We start from the raw sequence: 21,894 nt of genomic DNA, 5'->3' as shown, positions 1-21,894 counted from the left end.
TTATGGAGATCTTTTGAGATGTTATATTGCAGTATGTGTTTTTGATAATTATGATTTCCATGTTAGTTAATAAAATAGCCGGTTTTATTTATTTCGGTTGGATTTGTGCCAATTTATATTTATCATGCTAGGTAATTTGAGCATAACAATCGAATTATACATCCGATTATGTTAAAAAGAAATTAAAGCCAAACACCACGCCGTGAAATATCGGCCCATCAAGCTTATCTTAACTCGAGAAACTTATTATTATCAGTCATAATTATCATTATCAGTCATAAAATTATCATTATCAGTTACATCGTAATCAGAACTTAAAAGGTATCATGTAATGAGAAGTGAGCTGATTATTTAGTAGAGACTAGATGTGACAGCTCCAACTATTATAATAACACGGGATCTAATGATAATGATATGCAACAAGTCTCAGCCAAGCACCTCCTCTCCTCTCTCCTCTGGGAGCTCTCTCTTAATTATAATATTACAACTTACACTCATCACGTAGTCGGTGCTTTCTCGCTTCCTTTCTGCACGTATTGCCATCACCAAGTTGAGTCTCTCTTCCAATCCCTCTACTCTATATCGTATATTTTTTTGATTTAAGCTATTTTTTGTAGTTTGATATGGTTTGTTTTTTAATAAAGTAAAGTTGTTTGTCTGATTTGTTAAATAATTGTAGTGGAGATGGTTTTTGTTTTTGTTTGATTTGTTAAATAATTGTAGTGGAGATGACGGCTAGCAAGAAGCAGCAGCGCTGGTATTTGGGTGGGATGGGGGCTTGTATGGCTGTCCTCTTCACTCACCCGCTAGATACTATTAAAGTCCACCTCCAGACTCAACAAGGTATGTTACTCATTTATATTACTGGTATACCCAATTTATTTTATTTTTTCGGTTATTTTACCTTTTTTCCAAGTCAAAATCCAGGAGACTAAAAATATCTATTGTAATACTTTGAAACTTGTTTAATTAATGAAATGATCTTATTGACCATGGGAAAATGGTAAATATGGAGATTATTATGGAGATGGTCACTTTATATCCCCAATATTGGTTCCATTGGTGATGTCCCAATTGTATGTCACAGTAAATTTAACGGCACGGTTAAACTCTAAGTTTGTTGCAGTTTTGCTAATTGCTCCGTAAAAAAACCTTATTCAAGTTAAATGTACTTTTTAACGTGCTCGATTTTACGATTATTCATAACCGTGACGTCCGCCTACTTGACCGAATCATTTGAAATGGTCAGCAATCGTGGTCGTTGTATAGCAGTTGTATCTCGGTTACAAAAACTTGAATCAGATGTTTAACATACTATACCTGTCTCGACATTAATTGACAGACATGACGCACATCAACTTAACCGACGTATTCGACATGGTATTTCATGACAACTTCGATTGTCTGTCAAGTCTATGTGAGTTTATATCGGTGCAAAAACTTAAATATGCTTTTAAAAGTACCAAATTGTACGATTATTTATAGTCAAGTTGGAGTAACTCGTGTAATTTCACTGCAGAACAGTGTCACTATCAACCATGAAGCCAATTTAAGTTTTAACCGATAAAGTACTATCGAAATAACAGTAAATTAAAATATATGTATATATATGCACTAACAAATTAAATAATAACTAACAAATCTACAGATAATAATAACTCCAGGAAAAGATCCAGTACACAGGGTGCTTGTGAAAACTCTGAAAACTAACGGGATTATGGGGATATACAGTGGTCTTTCAGCGTCAGTCCTAAGACAGGTATTAAATTGTTCCTCACTGCAGCTGCTTTTTAATTTTATTATTTCAGAGCTTTTAATCTAGAAGTGAAAGAGATTCTCCATATTATGGTGCTAGGGTGTGCCGTGTGGACTAGCTACAGTATACACCTCTTTAAAATGTATTTATTTGTAGATGTGAAAATATTTTATTTATAGATTATGTATTTTATTTGGGATGATACTAATACGTTAATCTACAAATCCACAATATTGTGTATAAACCATGATATGTAATAATTACCGCCGCCAGGCTACTTACACCTCCGTGAGATTTGGAGCGTATGAAGTAGCACGTGCTCGACTAACCCCCGCCGACGGTACACCTTTACCCTTCACTACTAAGGCAAGTTTATTCAGATGACATTTTGGGTATTTTTACTGTGTTAATTTTTTGAAAAACAGGATATAATTTTTGAGAACTTTTGATCCTTGTACTGTGAATTGATCTTTAAGTTTTCCTGTAAAGTTTTTTTGACGGCCCCAACGTTAATGTGGCTCTTGCTATGTGTTGGTTCAGCCGAATTAATTATTATGTAATCAAGTTTATTTTTCTCTTTTAGTTAGTTGTCATCCGGCCAAACATTAAGCAATTTATATTGCAGTTCCATTTATCAATTAGTATATCAAAATATGTCATTGTAATTTTGCATGGCTGAAATGTAACGCTTGATTTATATATATAATAATTAATTGAATTTTCAAATAAAAAAAAAGTAAAGAAAATCTCGAATTCCCCAAATATCAAATATGTTGCAATCATCCTCAGCCTAGCCTCCATCCACCGAACCATAATATGAATATTCCTAATAGAAATAGTAATGGGATCGTCAAATTATTCGCTGCAATTTAATCAACTAACTCCACGGAAACGAACTTTAAAATTAATAAGGATTTATATAATGTTATATTTATTATATTAAATTAATATTGTATTAATTTCAGGTTATGCTGGCTGCTGGGGGAGGAGCTATAGGAATTCTTGCGGGTAAGAGTCTCCTATTTAAATTATAGTTATTTTATAACCGCATGCTTATTTGCTAGCTGATTTTGCTAGAACAATTATTGTACCACACCTCTCATGTCTGTCTCCATTCATTCAAAGCTCTTGTGTGGCTAATTGAAATCTCATTTTTAACTTTAATTGTGGAGTAAAGCGTGTCGCATGGTGGTTTCTTACTAAATAGTCTTACTTAGTTTTAGATTGCTTAATATTTGGTTCTCTTCAAATTTCCATTGCCCATTCACCAGTGAGATGATTTTATTTAATTCAGTGTGATTTTGTGGTATGTACCTAGTTTGAAGCATGTAAGATTTTGAGCACGCTTGATTGGAAAAAAGTCTTGTAACTTTAGCTATTTACTTTGAGCTATTCTCATGATTTTGAAATTACAATTTATCTTGCTGTTGTATTGACTATGATTACAACGCAATTCGCATGTTGACCTGGTTTTAAATATTCCCTTGATCTTTATTTTTGGATGGATTCTACTGATGGTACTAATGATTTATGTTTTAAATTTCTGTGGGTGGATTTATGACTTTGGTATGGGTGGGCACTGTGTTATGGGGATAAAAGTTTCAATTTTCGAGAATCACTTTCTAACTTTTTAGTGATACCTATTCGTAAAATGATTCTATTAACGCCAATGGTATCATGTCCTTGTACGCTTTTCTAACCGGAACTACGTATGCCGATTAATAAACCACCAAACGGCTGAATTGAATTTTGATGTAGTTCGTAAATCAATGAAATGAGTGCACATTGCACAAGCCCTCCAGTCTCCAATTAAATATCACCTCAGTTTTTAGTGTAACATTACAAATCACTTTTTTCCATTATAATGTGATTATTGTGTATAGATTTATTTGTTAGATAAATTAAAGCCCTGCCACACTATTGGCTTCAAATCTTACTCTTTTGTTTATTATTTATTATCACGAAAGCTGAGCCATATCTGGGAGCTATACTTTCGTTTTTGATTTTTGTGAAGCATGTAAATAACAATAGAATTAGCACTTATTACTGCTGAAACGTTTGTAAAGAACTTATAAAGTGTTCGAAAACCTAAAGTTAACAATCTGACCACGTATCTGACTTGGTGGTTCCTCCAGGAAACCCTGCTGATGTGGTTAACGTGAGAATGCAGAATGACATGAGGTTGCCGGTTGCTAAGCGACTGGGCTACAGAAACGTATTCCACGGACTAGCCACCATAGTACGATCCGAGGGAGTTCTGGCGTTGTACCGGGGTCTCCAGGCTAACATTCCCCGCTCCATCCTGATAAACATTGGTCAGGTGGCTTGCTACGACCAGGCGAAACAAGGTGTGCTCAGTTTGGGTATTTTAGAAGAAGGTATCCCACTTCACTTTCTATCGAGCTTTATCGCCGGTACCATGGCAACCACTCTGACACAACCTGTGGATGTTATCAAAACCAGGCTTATGCAGGGCACACAATTTAACTCAATAAAAGAGGTTATCGTGGCAACCGCCAAAGAGGGCCCTCTTGCGTTCTATAAAGGTTTCGTGCCCGCTTGGATCAGACTCAGCCCTCAGACAATTTTAACTTGGTTGTTTTTGGAACGCCTTAGAATCATTTTCCCTCCTAAGTAATGCGCTAGTTAGTTGGTATTGTGACATGAGAAGGTTTAAATATTGAAGGGAATGAACAATGAACAATGAACAGACACTGTTTTAATCAAAGTTTTAAATTTTTATAATCCGTTGAACGGTTCAGGAGGGGGAAGGTTACATCCATTTCGAGAATTTCTTGTAGCTCGTTAAAATTTAGTCAAAACTTCTGCAACCATAGAGATTTCCCTGGTTTTTTATTGGAAACTGATTATTAATTTATAATTATATAATAATCATTATATAACATATAATGATAATTATAATATGATAATTATAGTTATGACTAATGAGTATGACTATGTATAACATTTTAGAAAATTATCCAATGATTGATGACGGCATCTTTATTACACATTAAGCTACCAAACTTCTTATTTTATACACTTTTTTCATTTTTTCGCGTCGTTATCAATTATGATTGGATATTAATGATGTTTTAAGTTATTGCAGGTTGATTAAATATGTTAAATGTTTTGAATTTCTCCACTATGATATGACTGTATGTACATTTTAATTCGTTAAACGATTAATTTAAGAATTATTTCAATTGTTTAAAAATTCCAATCTCCCTCTGGGAATCGTTTCTAGTTATGATATAAAACTAATAAAAATTTATCCGTTACAATCTCCCATCACCATCTTAGTTTATGGTATTTCGTTCTTCTAAGTACGTCCAATTCACCTAATTAAGCTAAGCAATGCCCTGTCTTGGGAAATGTGATTTTGTACGTTTAGAATTATTGACGGGATCACCAAAACCGTTTAACAATAAATACTTTAAAATTATCGTTCCCTGTACACGGGAGTTTGAACTATTAGTATTAAAACTATTAAAGTTTGTTCGCCTAAATTCAGTTTGTGAAATGCTGTGACAGTGGTATTATACCAAGTTGTGAGGACCTTAAACTTAAGTAGATCACGCGTTCAATGTTTTTATTTTCGACCAGCTTTTATATTATGGCTAACCCTTTGATCCCTACTGGCCTATAGTAGGGCTCAGCTTGAGTCTCGAAAGGATCAAATTTCTAATTTAATGGTAAGCCTTTTAGTATGAACTCATACAACTAAATTGTAAGAAAATGATGTAATGATTGTTAGTTCACTGTTCAGCCCACATCCATAGTGACCGGGAGAATATCACTGCTACCTCTGCTTTCCTGCACGGACCCATGGCGACCGGCCAGTGCTCCGCTATTAGTGCAATTAGATAATTACAAACTCCCAGCCGGGCCTTTATAATACTGCCACTGGTCATCCCTGTATCGGATATGGCTGAATGATACTCGAGTATAATTGAGCAAATACAAAGTAACAATATTGATTACCACCTTCCATTACCACTCAATCTGATTTCCATCTGCAGCTTATTCCGTCCGTTTGTGACCCAGAAATAACATCGTGTATTCAGTATTACTATTAGCAAAACAACTTGAACTAGGTCTAGGTTTTGAGGTAAAATTATTGATTATGAGATAATAGCGCACGTTTGGATGAAATTGTGGTAGAATAAGATGCTTTTCTGTCTAATGCAGTTAGATCCGGACGATCTAGAAGCATCTACAATTCAAATTGATTACCTCTGCAAACAAGCAAATGGTGCGTTTATAGGAGTGTCGGAGTGACGACAACAGGCTACTCTACTTAGTTAAACATCGGCTAGCGTTTGTTATTCAGCCATTCTTTTTTAATTTCAGCTTTTCTTCCGTATGAGTATTTGTGTTAGATATTGCTCACTATTTGGACAACATTAGGAGTACAAAACTTTGTAACCGCTCATTGCCCTAGTGCTGTTGCTGCTCGGCTTACTCTAACTAGAGCCGGCCCCGCGCTTGCAGTGCCAGTAGCGCACGTCACGTCACGTGCCAGTAGCGCACGTCACGTAGTACGCGTCATGGTTATTGGTTATGTGAACTGCTCGGCAGCACGGCGCACGTTTTATTGCATACCTGAAACAATATGTGAAAGGACCCTAATATAACTTTAACAATTATATTCCTAACGACCTAACAGTAACTCGTTCTCTAAATCTAATTGTTACCCTACCCCACAAAACTTGTCTACCCTAATGTCTACCCTAATGTCTACAGCTGGTCGTCAGACTAAGACTTTTTAGTTTTAGTCTGACTTAGATGCTTAAATTTAAATGTTTAAAAAATTGATACGATATGGCGGAGTGAGAGACTGCATGGTGCCGTCCAGTAACTAGTAAGACGTACAAAGGTTTTACTTTAATTTTACCTTAAAGTACCATGTATTTAACTATGATGACATAGTTTTAAATAGAAAACAGGACCAGCGGCCAGCGCTCATAAAGACACCTTTATTAAAGGTGTCTTTAAGAGCGCTGGTCCTGTTTTCTATTTAAAACTATGTCATCATAGTTAAATAGTAATAGTATAAAGCCTTATTATCCTCGTATCTTTACCATTGGCAGAGATGCGTCCGCAGGTCCGCTAAACGTTCTGATACGACTCTCAAGATCTAGTATGGATTATTTCTCTTTCGTTACAGAACCTGTTACAGGCAACCCGTACTCTTATTTTAATGGAGGCGGAGGTTTATAACAATACTCAGTGGACGGCAGCTGCAGCAGCGAGAGGTATTACTATCACGTGACAATATCTGAACCACTATGTCTATATATATATATGCTATACCCCTCATACACTGATCGTACCTTGATGCTTGACAGATCATAAATATTATCTGTTTCCCGACATATAACAGCTTACTATTTCGCCAAATGCCAAAAGGTCTACGCGTGTTTTGTTTTAAAGATCTACGTTTTAAAAAACCTTTCCCAAAATTAAAACTGCATTGTAGTTGTACTAATTGTAGAGAAACACTGAAATGGGCCCATCTCAGTCTATTTATTGGTTAGCGTTAGTCACCTAACTTGTGTATTTAGTTAATAGTTTCGAAACTGTACGCTTATTTGGGCATCCTTTCGAAACGTTTTAATTTCTTGATTGTTTATTGTTTGTTGTAGAACTGGATACATACGCCATGATATTGAATTTGATGGCAATCGGAGTTACGGATAGAACGCAATTTTCTGCAGTATGCAACCGGGACGGCGGGACCCGTTCTAATTCTAGTTGCTCAGATGTACTCCAATACACCAATACCATTTCTTGTTGTACATTGTAGTTATTTGACACCAAACCAGTACCTAACTACCTATCTAACGATCCATTCCTTTAATTATTCGGGTCTCAACTAACCTGAGCTTACTTTTAATGTTTAGTTGTATCTTCACTCCCTATATTCGTTGGAATCACGATCAAATTGGTTTTAATTCATTAGTCCAAATCACGTGATGTTTTGCTTATAAGTACAGAATACTCTTGCGGACTAGTAAGCTAGTAGGCACTCACGTTGCAATTGAATGAGTATCACGACGCGTTGTTTATAGGTTACCGTGAGTATCACGGCGCGTTGTTAGGTTACCGCGTTGTTAGGTTACACTTACGGCGCGTTGTTAGGTTACCGTGATTTTTACGGATGGTCTGCTGGTCAGTGTGGTCACATGTCATGGCAAAGTTAAAACGGCCGGATTTTAACCGCAGGTGTATAATGAAGTGATTATTAGTATTACACACCTCCATATTGATATATAGAGCGTATGATGTCGCACAATGTGACATTGATCACAACCTACAGGGTGGTTTAGAATTATCTTGTCTCACGTAAGCTATAGTACTGAATAATATAATATATATAATTATTAATTATAGGTTTACTTACACGGTCTAGGGTCACGGTTCAGTTACTTTCTGCAGTTTCTTGAATATATATCATGATAATATGAACATGCAACGTTGTACTATAATCAGTATTCAGTATCATTTCTTGAATTTTTATCTTTTAGTAATTAATTTATTAGTATCAGTGTGTAGTTTTTAAAAAGTGTGATCAAGAAGAAATTAAGCAATATCGCTACTGATAATGTTTTCCAAAATCCATTCATAATTCCATATCACATATTTCATATGGTATCTGATAATAAATATTCAAAGATAAGCTGATAAGTGATATTTTGTGATCGTAGAATTAATCTGGATATTCTTGCCCGATGAGTCTTTTTGAGAAATATTAGAACGTGCGGCGCAATTCGTGTCATCCAAGAACGATATATTAATTTATAACGCAATCTTAATATAGTATAATAATGTAGAAACTTTAACTTTGTCTACGATTAAACTGCTCCTCTTCCTTAAAAGCTTCCGTAGAAAAAGGGCAGTGGCACTCAAGCTCAATTCGTTATATCTTAAATGCTTCCAAAGAAAAAAATGTTGGAATGATCAACCGTAGTTAATTTGCTCAAATTCAGGGAATCAAAATGATTATAATTTCACCCACAGTTATATAAATCACGTCTCACCAACTGAAGACTTGAAAACCAGATATTCATTTCTCTAGGAAACCAAACCACCCGATGTCAGATGTCGCATATTCACATTAAAGTCAAATATGAAATACTGCACATTTACTGCAGTATCTGAAATACTGCAATAAATTTTGTAATTTTGTAATTTCAAACGCAACTCGTAGAAAATGGTTAAATGGCTCAATCATCAGTGGATTCTGGAGATGGTCCACGTTATAATGAGGCGCGCACGTTGTGGTCTGCTGTTATACTCTCCAAATCACGTGGTTATGATAAGGACATTATATGATCTATTCTGCATGTAATTGAATATAATTTATGAATTCTTAAATCTTATACGTAGAAGATCTGCAGCTTATCGTATGTTTTCTTCAGTATTTACTATTTTGATAATAATATTATTACCGAGAAGAATTATTAAGAGTTAAGCTTATGAGAAATCAGCTGGTCTAGTAATATTGATCATTAATGATTAATATTCCAGATTCTTAGACCACAGTTATTTTATAACGGCTTACGGCCAAGACCAGATTGATAGTTTACGAGTTCCAGCCTCAGAGATATGCACGGATAAAAGTTTGTATCTACATAATCCCACATCCCAAGACCCAAATAATAGTAGCTTTTAACCCAGTTAAATCTGTGCTCAAGTCTTTACGTCACCTTTAAGTACACTATAGCCTATAAACTGTTCGTGGACGACGCGACCTCCATTAAAATTTAAAGTAAGGCCGCGGTGAATTATGCATAATAATTATGCAATATATCTCATAATACTAAGAATATTGTCCATTATCTACAGGCCTTTCCCCTGCGTCTCCCACTTCTATATCAGACTGGAGTGTTGTATTTTGACAAAAAACGCTGAATTATACACATATTCTTCGTCTTTAAGTTTATAACGTACCTCTGTCCTGTGCGAATAATCATACCCATACAAGAAGGTGAGATAAAGTATACACAGCACCTTTCTCTATAATCTCTAATCATACTGTATTATACTTATAGGAGACTAAGTCTAGCATAAGGTTGCAGTAATGTGGATCTACGACCTACGTGATCTCTTTACAACGGTACAGGGGCAATGGCCATTAGAGCATTACATGGTAACGTTTGGTCAAGGTGGCTTGATTCGAGTGTTTCTGCCGAAATTGTAAACGTATATATTGTTGATATACCTTTTGTACTGCAACCAGTCTCTTGTTAGATCGGTCGATCGGAGTTCTTTTCGATGCTCTCTTTACAGCTACCGTCCCACCAGATATATTTTTGGTTGGAAATATCAGATCGTTCTTAAAATTATTTATTATAATATAAATTATTTAACTGTCATGTAATACTTTTAGACATGAATTGGCAATGATGTGCATCATCTTGTAAAACTTATTGAAAAATTCCTTATTTTCCCATAAATTGGTCAAATATCAATATTTTGAATGAAACCAACTTTATATGGAAGGTAATCTTATACTACACATTCTCTATGATTATCAGCTCAGTATCTTCCATATATAAAGTTGGTTTCATTCAAAATCATTGATATTTGACCAATTTATGGGCCAAAATCGATCAAATTTGGTGCGTATGCCCAAATATGGTCATATGGTTTTTGGCTCATAACTCAGTCATTTTTTGTCTAATCTTGATGAAAATTCATATACGAGTTCAGGGGACCACTAGCTACAAGTAGAGCACCTAAAATCTGGGTTTTGGGCATGTCCAGGGTATTTGGCTAAATTGGGCCTAATTTGAACCAAATATGGGCGTGGCTGCCCCGCGGGCACCGTTTGGCGGTTGGGGTCGGGGACCCCCTCAAAAGTTCGGTCACCGGTCCTAGTTTGTTGGTCAACTGCTATCTCGAAACCAAGTTTCACAAAAAAATCAGGGTGAACCCCCCCCCCCTCCCCCCCCCCCCCCCCCCCCTTTAATACTTAGCACGACTGCTAATATCAAGCAACCCACGTAACCGCGGATTTGATAGAGCTTTAAAATAAATCATAATATGTTGCATAACAATAACATGGGATAGCTAATGATATTGGGTATTCTGACGAAAATGTATTCAAGCGCCCACACATTTGATTAATCGCCCTAAATTAGATGGGATACTGCATGTGGTGGCGATGGTTGATGAACCTTCTAGCTTCGTGGATTCGGGGTAGTGGACAGCTTGTTACTGGGTAGTAATAGTTAAGTGTCGATGCTTTTATTGCTTCCTTTTACTAATACTAATAGTGTTAGTAAATAGTAAAACATGTAAGTATGTGATTGATTGAAAGCCCCTTGTAAGGACTAATGGACTACGTAATATACTTTATTTGGATTAACGCTAAAATGATTTTATAAACACGTAAATCTGTACTTAACTTGTTTCTCTTAAAGTTTAACTAAATATGCAATGTCCATCTTCTCGTTTAACTAAATGAGTTTCAGGTATGGTCGCCCAATCTATCTGTTTCTAAGAGGGCCTCAGTTTAAGTTGTATGTGGTCACATAGGATCAACCCTCGCACATTTTTCAGCTGCATTTGAACTCAATGGTAGTGGTACTGGGTAGTAATAGTATATAGTGTCGATGCTTTTATTGTTTCCTTTTACTAATACTAATAGTGTTAGTAAATAGAAGGTGTAAATATCGGGGAAAAATTTATTAGTTAATTTCTTTCACTTTCACTATAGTCTCAATTTTAATTACCGAAGTGCAGAGAATAGGGAATAAATCATTATTTAACGAATTTATAATTTGCTCTGCCGTACAAATATTAGCTCAAGAGTCAACGTTAGGTTTCAGTTTCACAGTATATCGTTGTTTGTTGTTGTTGTAATCATTGTAATTGTAATCATTGTAACCACTAATCGTTGTAAATTGTAATCATTGTCCGTCAATACCAGCAATTCTTGAGACTAATTTCTCACTTTCTCCCCCCCCCCCCTCCATGCCATCGGCCCAAATAGCAGTGTCTGCGGGGGCAGTTGTCAAGTTGTGATATAACTGAATTTCAATGCATTTCATTTCAACTATCTCTGTAATATAACTGTATGTTTGAGAGGCAAAATTTCTGCTAATTCATAAATACGTCTGGAGACTCTTCAATTCGATATTTTACATCGAGGAAAGATCCCCTTTATATAAAAATGTATTATAAATACCATATGATACACGAATTTATGTTATAATAAATGCAATATAAGATATCATAAAACACAAAGCTGCCATCTATTTTGTTTATCAATAACATCATATTACTTGCATTCTTTGCCAGGCTGCTTTATCAAATGCAACATTTCGTAGATGATATACATTTTTGATATCATAGAGAAAGAAATTTCGAATGATTTAATTTGCTTTTTCAATGAGAACAGGCTTCACATAGTTCTTACAGAATTACGTTAGTTTGAAATGACACCCAGGTTGTTATTATTTATTATCATATACCTCATTGCACGATGTGCAATTTTTCTAATGCAACCTCGCGTGTAGCCCTTTTTATGGGATTTATCTGTGGCGCCACGAAACCGATCTTTGGCGAAATTGGCTTGATTTGCACTTCGATGGTATTTTTGTCCGACGGTGTCAAGTAGTAGCTCACTGGAAAACCACCGTTGCTCATTGTCATTGTCGCCAATGACATTTGGGAATGTCAGCTCTTTTAGACTTTTAGTATTAGATTTACTTTTAGAGGACAACACGTTCAATTCGTCGTGATCGTGATTCCATGCACATGTAATTTACAAAAACCTGTTTTAGCTATCAATCATAGCTATACGACTGCCAATACGACAAATATAAGGTGTGCAAATATAATTATGATAATCTGATCTCCTTTAGTTTCCTTTATTCCTGGCACTTCTTAATAAACTAATTGTGTTATTTATAGCGTCTTTTCACGTGCTCTGCATTACAATTTTAGATTAAAATAAATTGGTTACAAAAATTTAAGTCAGACATATGTTTTAAAATAATTGTTTCTGTTGAATATTTGATAAGTTGCGGTTAATTTAGTCATATTAAATGTGACTAAATTGTTGTAGCCTAATTATTTGGTATTAAGGTTACCTCGAGTATTGACAGTGTGCATCAACCAATAACCATGATTGGATCTTGAAAGGTTGCTGGTTCGAGCCTCGCCATGAGACATTAATCCTTTAAGCGTGATTTTAATTTACGGACTTCATAAACACTGTTATATCTGTTGGGTCGCTAGCCTTGTAAGATCCCGTGCCTTCCTTTATCGGTAACTTTGTAACTATAAAGCTATAGGGACCATTCACCAAAGATACCAATGTTATTATTTTTTATTTGATTATCTGATTTGTTGGGAATAAAATGGCAGTAATTTTTAAAAGTTCAAGATTTATTTTCTATCAATAAAACTGATGGCTTATGTTTGTTCGCTTATGTAACGCATATATCATGTATCAGGATTAGGAAGTAACCAGTCTGGCAAAAAACTATTCAGGAACTCAATTAAGTCCAATGATACAAATAAAGGACGCACTTCGGAACGCACTTCGGAGAGAAAGCAGATTTCGAATGCAACCGTAACAGCTCAGCTTACAAATATTCAAGCTTAACTAGAATTTTTAAATCCACTTGGAATAATTTTATTGCGTCTGGTGTACTAGTGCGTATTATTTGATCATCCATCACTTAAGTTAAGAATTCAAATTTTCTCCATCTTAAATTTTTCAACATATTCTGTTAAGTTCAACAAACCTACCGCAATCTTCTGTCTCGACATAATTTCTGGTTCAGTCTGGCAAATAAACTTTTTGCATGTCTGAGAAGTCTCTTACACGTGACACGCCCACATAACTTCCAGACTGCGCAATATTTACGGTTAACTTCCAATTTGACATTGGCTCACAGCTACAGAAGCTCAGAAGTTTAGCAGCTCAAAATGTCGCATTAACTATCCTGCTTTAAATGTCTCCTGCACAAGACCCGCCACCCCGACATGTTATACCTTGACAGTTGATGTTAGACATTTGATCTTGTAAGCGTCACCTTCAAGGACCACTTTTAAACGACCGGGAGCGATTTTTGACAGCTCCCCTCAAATTCCTAATGTTTGATGATCGGCGGGATGACTAAATATTAATATGGTGATTGTAAAATTAGATTTTGAAGGAGTGAGGTGCTGTCTCTTTGTCTCTGCCCTTCTTCATTCTCGGGAGGTGTGAGGCATGAAACATGCTGAAGTGTTAGTTGGCAAGTAGCAAAATGAGCATGTTTAAAATTAGCATGTTTAAAATGAGCATGTTTAACGTATTTATTACCTCTTCATCATGATCTGATGAGACAATTTGATAAATTTTCATAATCTTGTACATAATTTTATTTCATTAACAACATGGCTGACGGACAACTGAACCTAGTTAAAATAATCAGAAACCCGATCAGTCTACCTTGTCAATTTACAAACGTCGACTTGACCCGGAACATCACCAGTCTGGTGATTCACCAGAGCTCTATTTGTCATCATAAGGAGGGCGTGGTGCAAGGATGTCACCATCAACAATGTTAAGAGGCAGTAAAACTAGCGGGATGCGATGAATGGGGACTTAACACCCCATGGCAACATTAAGGAGACGTACATTAAAACCGTTTATGATTTGGCCGGAGATTACACTTAATATTCGAAAAATATACACAAATATAATATTGGCTTAAATCCAATTTGGCTTTGTTACATCGCTTCCTCAAATTATTTGCTATTATACATTCTTTCAAGTTTCAACACTACTAAATATAATAGTGTTGAAAGTATTAAAATATACCTATGTAATGTCTGGAAAACTTTCCATTCTAACTTTAAGCTACGTCAAGTATTTAAAGGAGCTTGAAGATGAAGTGTTTTTGGGAGACAGATCTGTGGAGTCTAAACTTCAGAATAATTTAGTGATAATTCAAGTGTCTGGTAGATGCTAATTTCAAAATTAGACAAAGAAAATAATTTCCGATGGAGTAGTTTCAGTCAACAGGTTTTTTAAAAACTAGTGCATATTAACATGTCGTGTCGGTAAATACGAGGTTTCAAATAAAAAGTTACCATGGGAGTTAAAACTGGAACCTATTTCCAGATAGAGTTCTCACCAAATATTTCTTCTTGGTCCTATTCTAACCCGACATTTTGCCATGAGGATAAGTCTCCGCACTACTGTGGTGGTAGCATGCGTGAGGGTATCTGTCATATTTATAGTGACCAAAGAAATCGACATATAGACATTTCTTAGGAGGCCGTTATAATTTTGGGAGACAGATCTGTGGAATCTAAACTTCAGAATAATTTAGTGATAATTCAAGTGTCTGAAAGATGCTAATTTCAAAATTAGACAAAGAAAATAATTTCCGATGGAGTAGTTTCAGTCAACAGGTTTTTTTAAACTAGTGCATATTAACATGTCGTTTCAGTAAATACGAGGTTTCAAACGAAAAGTTACCATGGGAGTTAAAACTGGAACCTATTTCCAGATAGAGTTCTCACCAAATATTTCTTCTTGGTCCTATACTAACCCGACATTTTGCCATGAGGATAAGTCTCCGCACTACTGTCGTCTCAACAAATTATAACGGCCTCCTAAGAAATGTCTATATGTCTATTTCTTTGGTCACTATAAATATGACAGATACCCTCGCTCATGCTACCACCTCTTTGGCTTTTTATGGTTGAACCTAGAAACCTCTGACGTTTATAACTTCGCGTGCTTGACTTTCTGGCTGACAATTTGTAATGCAGCTGCTCGATGTTGCTGATTATTTCTGTAATGTTGAAGTTGTATTAAATCCTGCTGGTATGCTTTAAGGGCAACTGAATGTTGTCATAACTAGACACCTCTATTTTTAGTTATTACAGCAACCCATCAAAATTGTATTATATTATTGATTAAAAATCAAATACCATGACAAGATAAAGGTACGAATTCATGCATCCCTTCTATAATAAGCTATCAACCGATTATCTCAGTTTCTCACTCGCCTCGCAAGCAATGCTTCGTCTTAAGGATGATTATTTTCTAATAATTTATAGTTAAAGTGGCGTTCGTTCTTTTCAACTGATGTTGATATGTTCCACCGATGAGCAAACAAATGTTTCATCCTATTCAACCTTGCTCCTCTTCTTAGTTTACCATATCCCTTCACGTTTAGTTCACCTTTTTGTGTAGGTTTCTTGTTGTAAACTTGAAAATTAGGACAGTAGACCACCTTGTGTCCAAAGGCTTTTAGTCTCAAAAATATATCCTTGTGTTCTCCAACTTTTAGTTCCTCACTCCACCCACCCACCTCTAAAATGCGTTGTGTTCTTGCTATAAATACGTTACTAGTCAGATCACATCTGACACACTCAGGGAAGTTAACTATTGTTTGATTAGCGACTAAACAAGATCCCATGTACAATGTAAGTGTCAATTTATTGTTTTTAGAGCTTACTTCCATCATCCCTGAATAATCGCGATAGTGGGTGAATTTACCCCCTACTAAAGCTGCATCTGTAGTGTCTAGAATCTCCACCATCGTTTTTAGGTCAGTGTATTCGTTGAAGACGTTGTCGTCATCAACCAAGAGAAAATACTTAGTTTTGACTTCCTTAATCGCAAGATTTCTGCCCTTCGATATTCCAAGGTCTTCATCATTAGTTATAACGTATCGCAATAAGGGGAACCTTCCTATCTCACCCCAAACATCATCAGAATAATTACCCGGGCCATCATCATAAGCGATTATAGGCAGATCGTGGCCTTCAGTGTCCCTGATAGACTGTGCCATTCGCAGAACCAATAACGGCCGTCTTGCTGTCTTAGTCACCACGGTCAAACATTCCGAGATGTTGAGACATCTCTTCATGTCACGTGGTTGAAGAAGTTTAACGTGATCAGGTCGGTTATTGGTGGCACAAGCTAAGGAACCTACGCACTGGCTGTCTGAAGGAGGCGGCACTAACAGTGCCCTTCTGTCGAACAGAAACTTGTTCTCCTCAAGCAGATTCAAACAGGATAGATTCTCGTCACATTCAGTCAGTGCTATCGGGTCTCCAAGTTTTCGGTATGAGCTTGTCGAATATGTCGATACACACAGTGAGACGTTTTGTTCTGATTGATGATTGAGGGTTGCTGTGTTTGAACCGGTATTTAGGGTGAAACGCGTTATATTTTCTGATTCGCAATCAGTTAAATAAAGATTGGATGAGTTAGTTCTTGTTCCTACACACAATTCTTTTACATCGAACATTAATTTACCGTCATCATACAAACTGAACGTCTGAGCTGTCGATGGGTTGCAAAAATCCACTATCAATTTCAACCCTTCGGTCATGTTGCTTGTTGAGCTAATACAGTATCCGTCGTACCATAACTGCAGTCGGTGTTGGTTTATCACTGGATGGTGGGATTTATCTTCTTGCGATAACACTACAGTTGCCCATCCTGTTTGCTCTACCGAAGAAATGTCCAGGACAAAAAGTAGGCCTCCTATCAGGACCATTAGAACTATCACCAGTACAGAACACAGGCGAGCTGGGAAAGGTTGTCTGGTTCTTGTCAGTTGAAGCCACTGTAGCAAAACTCTCGACGTCGTTTGCATCATTAGGGAGCTGTCAGCCTTTGCACTTTGATAAGGGATGTTTTTGTTAAATGTTATCGATCATCATAGGTCATAATCTAAGCATTTTATGATATTAATAATGATACTTCAATCGAATCTACACAATGTTTCTAACGAATTCGAATTTGAACTCAATTAAGATTGATGGAACATTGGAACAACCTCATGTCAACTGATATAATATAGTTATGCTTATAAATACTATCGTTATTGAAAAACTCTTACTGAATGATATAACTTTCGGAATACTAATGCACAAATTTACGAATTATTGTTAAGTTTCCTAAAATCATCAAACAGAGCTTAATCCGACCTCAGAATTCGAATGGTGGCAACACACAGTTTCGGCAACATTTTTCAAATAGTGCAATTTCTCACCTGCCTGAGGCAAAATTGGCGAATTATGCCGTATGTGGCTTGAAACAGCGTCTTTTCCTTAGAGAAACGTATTACTCAAGCCATATTTGCTACGAATTAACGAATTAAATTATGAGGTACTCTCAATTTTAATCTGTCGAGAATGTACGATCAAGCTTGAAGAGTAATTAATAGCCAGGCCCCAGTACAGTGGGTTGTTTACTTTTATGAAAAGAGCAGACATCACACTAAGGAAAAAAGTGGTAGAATCAGAAATGCAAAAAATAACAGAACAATCGTCAGATCTAAGGGACTTGTGATATCATCGTTGAACGTTGGTACACGTACTCAAGTTCGACACGCACTCTAGTTCGAGACGTACTGTAGTTCGACGAACCCTAAGGTTCGACACTGTCGAACTAAAGTGCGCTACCTGGACTCAAGTTCGACACGTACTAAAGTTCGACAAGATAACTTCGACTGTCGAACTATAGTTTTTAAATATCCGATCTCAAGCAACGCAACGATCCTTTACGAGCTTGAAATCTATTCGTTTGTTTGTTTTCCACTTGTCTCATGCTGTTCAACTATGTGTGAATGTAATGTATATAGTCCATTTTATATATGAACATATGATTGTCCTCAGACTCAATTGTTAGTTAGCAGAATTGTAAACTTAGCGGAGAGATAAAAGACTGTCGTGGTAACTCGTACTCCGTTTCATAGATCTAGATTGTGAGGTACGCTATATAAATATCTACCACATACCACTCTTTATATTATCACAAACGACTAGTAACCGAGTACCAGTCTAGAGATTTGGCTGCTGAACCGGAAACAGTCGGATATCAATCTATTTTCCTGTTAGCTAGACCAGAACCGAGTGGCAAACAGGAGAATTAAAACTATACTTAAAACTAAGGTTCTGGATTTTCTAACCGCTGGTTGCTAGATGTCTGAAAATTGTTTTATCTGCCATTGAGCCCTGTGATCCTATGATGAGGACCCAGCAATACTCAACAAGTCAGAATTACTCACAAGCAGAAACTATTTGTCGAAATAGAGTACGCTACCTGGACTCTAGTTCGACAATTGACACGGTTTCGACAGGGGTGATATCTGGCGAACTTAAGTTGTCGAACTATTATAGTGCGTGTCGAACTAGAGTACGTGAATCTTGAACGTTAACCATATTCTTTGCATGAAACCAGCACATAATAATCATGTCTTAACTGCAGTGTTGTTTACATTTATTCCATTCATTGCCTTATTGTAAAATCCGGATTGGAATATTATTTATGAATCGCATAGTTGAAATGTTTTCTTGGGTAAATTTCTATCGATCCCGTTTAATGCGACAAGGAAAAGGCTCTTATCAGGAAAGGAATTATTCAACGTTTCAATGTGACAACATCGTATTCATGATCTAACAATATTTCGATAGAAATTCAAAACGCTGCCTTATTATAAGATGTAACCTTTGTACTTGTAGCAAGAATTATGTATTTATACACAATTCTTACTACAAAGGTTACAAAGGTTATACATCTTATAAACAATATAATTATTAAACATAATCTTATGGTAAAGAACTGTTAAATGTTGTTATTTCTTAAAGTTGTTGTCTGACCCAAGTATACCTTACAACTTTTATTGATGATGATAGCTTGACGGGGGCTCGCTTGATTAATGAACTAGACCGTGATAAAAAAGAAAATGTCAATGCTTCTTATAAAGTTTTTAATCTTGAGAACCCCAATACTAAAGTAGTTTTTAAATTTAAGATTTTACACATACGTTATTAGTCAGAGTACTTACCTTGATATTTAAAAAACTCTTACTGAATAATAACTTAAAGAATCAAAGATGCAAATTGGAACAGTACTGCCACAGGTTTATTGTAAATGTTCTCAAAAGTGTTAAATACTGAATAATATGTAGTTTCCGACTCAGAAACAGTTGAAGCATCACCACAAAGTGTACATAAGTATAAAAATAATTGAGAAAAAAAACCACTGGCTGCTCCTTACAGCTTTTACGACTAATAACTATAACTGCGCAACGGTCCCAGTTCCCTTGCAGCTGACCCGCATTTGATCATGTCTTATGCTGACTTATAAATCTGACTAAAGGTAATTCCCATAATAATTCCCATAATTGATGAATTATAAGTCAGAATCAGTAATTCAATCGTAGTAAGCGTAAAAAAGTTTAATATGATATCAAGTCAGCTGGAAAGAAGCTCTCAGTCGTTCGTCAACTTTGCTACATAAGTGATAAAGAAGGTTGATAATCATAGGTTATCAGAACATTCTTGACTCCCGGTTTGCCAAGACATGCCGCTGGGTATTTACTAATTTATGGCGACATATTTTGTTGCTCGTTCAATAAAATTATCTATTACTATTAAAGATTAAAATTGGGTTGTGCCCACTGATGCAGACGTTCTTTAAATGGTTTCATAAAAAATCAGTAAACGTTTATTAGGCAACTGACGTACAAAATGGAACACGAAATTGCTAAATGGTACCCTGCTGGAATATAAATTCGCATACTACATAACTGAGGTTTTTTATTAAGTAAGCATACAAGCTATTTAATAGGTTAAGCGTAGATAGCGAAGCAAAGATTTTATTCAAGACGTGATGTCTGATGATTTCAAAGCACAAAAAACAACTCAAAGCTAAGCAACTAATAGTATTACGATTAACAAAACCTAAATTTGTGATGTGCAAGCATGGTATCCGAATCGGGCAAACATCTCTTCAGCAAATCAAGTACACCCATGACGTAATAATGATGGTTGATTCCGCGCCAATATATAACTTATTAAATGAAGATAAGTTGTAAAACTTCTGATTTTATAAGACTCTGCGAAACTAGTGGAAGTAGTTAGTAGACCTAAAATGAGAAGACTCAATATCAATTGAGTATTTTGATTGTTGTTTAAAATGTGCCATTGACAATTATCTAGGGAAGAAGCTAATAATTAACTCGTAAGACTTGTTATAGAACGCAACGAAGCACCTGTGAAATGAATATTCGGAATTTTGTAAAATTACATCGAAACGTACACCGGTACTAGTTCGTACTTTTAATTTAATCGTACAATTACGTACTTATTCTAACCAGGTATGACACGTATTTATCATCTTAGAAGTAGACCTTGTCATAAAATTGTGTAAGCAAATAATTATGCTGTATAGCTTTGGAAAGTACCGCCGTACCGGCCTCCGTTGTACCGTCCTCCGCCGGACTGTACACCGCCGCAGTGACTTCCGCCACATAACAGTGCCCGGATCCCTTGCAGGCCACCTCGATTAAAATGCTGCATATGCTCTGAATTACGTAACAATATTACCTACAAATGTCAAATACACGAACAGCTGACAAAATTCATTTGGCTCACAATCCTCATGAAACGCTGAGCAATAATTGATGTTTAATTTAGAATAACAGGTGTGTTCCCGATGTGTTCATGGCTCTGTGAAATAATTAATAAAAAAAAGTGATAGACTAGTAAGCTTTGGTTCAAGTGCAAATCCATCTCATGGAATTCGGGACAAATAAAGAACATCCTGTGGTGTGGTCTCATTTTGAAATTGAACGAACGAAATTTCGAGGAATGTTGCAAAAATGGGCCAAAGGTCCGAAACTTATATAATTGTAAACAGTAAACACACATCTTGAACTGAATACCTCGTAAAATTAAAGCTGCCTTTTTGTTAGGTGGTAGACGTTTTATTTAAACAATCTAACAATGGGCGAGCTTTATTTTCACATACCCATTGTTTACAATATCACTGCCACTGAGTTAACAATATAAGTTGGCCGACTGCTGAGCCGACTGTTGAGGCGTTGTTCTATTGGAGCCTCGTCAGCTGATAACGACTCAGAGTCGCTTCCAACAGGTGTTCCATACTTTTTCAGCTACCAATTATAAACTGTAAAGTTAATTTCTACACAAAGGGGCGTCAAATATCAATCAATCTTCAGGCCATACGATACGATGCCCCAAGATACAGCACTAATTAATATAACTGTTTGAACTCAATAAATATAGCGTAGAAACCTAAATATAGTTATGTTTCTATATCTACATCACACATGTTGCTTGTTTAAGAACAATTG

General features: G+C 36.0%; 1 protein-coding gene across 1 annotated transcript; it reads left to right on the top strand.

Annotated features, from left to right (window-relative positions):
* Positions 1-717: 717 nt before the first annotated feature.
* On the top strand, positions 718-4,953 carry LOC134817990 (mitochondrial dicarboxylate carrier-like). Its single transcript, XM_063827394.1, has 5 exons — positions 718-843; positions 1,665-1,759; positions 2,030-2,122; positions 2,722-2,764; positions 3,892-4,953. Exons 1-5 carry the CDS (start codon positions 729-731, stop codon positions 4,392-4,394), a joined length of 849 nt encoding a protein of 282 aa, XP_063683464.1. The 5' UTR covers positions 718-728; the 3' UTR covers positions 4,395-4,953.
* Positions 4,954-21,894: the final 16,941 nt, after the last annotated feature.

This window comes from Bolinopsis microptera, chromosome 7, assembly GCF_026151205.1.
Source record: "Bolinopsis microptera isolate Bmic1 chromosome 7, MBARI_Bmic_1.0, whole genome shotgun sequence".
In the NCBI taxonomy this organism is placed as follows: Eukaryota; Metazoa; Ctenophora; class Tentaculata; order Lobata; family Bolinopsidae; genus Bolinopsis; species Bolinopsis microptera.
This window is presented reverse-complemented; position numbering and strand designations above follow the sequence as displayed.

Bases quoted from the DNA above. Each gene is read 5' to 3' on its own strand.
- LOC134817990 (XM_063827394.1), top strand. From the start codon at position 729: ATGACGGCTAGCAAGAAGCAGCAGCGCTGGTATTTGGGTGGGATGGGG. The intron at 844-1,664 runs GTATGTTACTCA...TAATAACTCCAG, and splicing joins CCACCTCCAGACTCAACAAG to GAAAAGATCCAGTACACAGG. The intron at 2,765-3,891 runs GTAAGAGTCTCC...TGGTTCCTCCAG, and splicing joins AGCTATAGGAATTCTTGCGG to GAAACCCTGCTGATGTGGTT.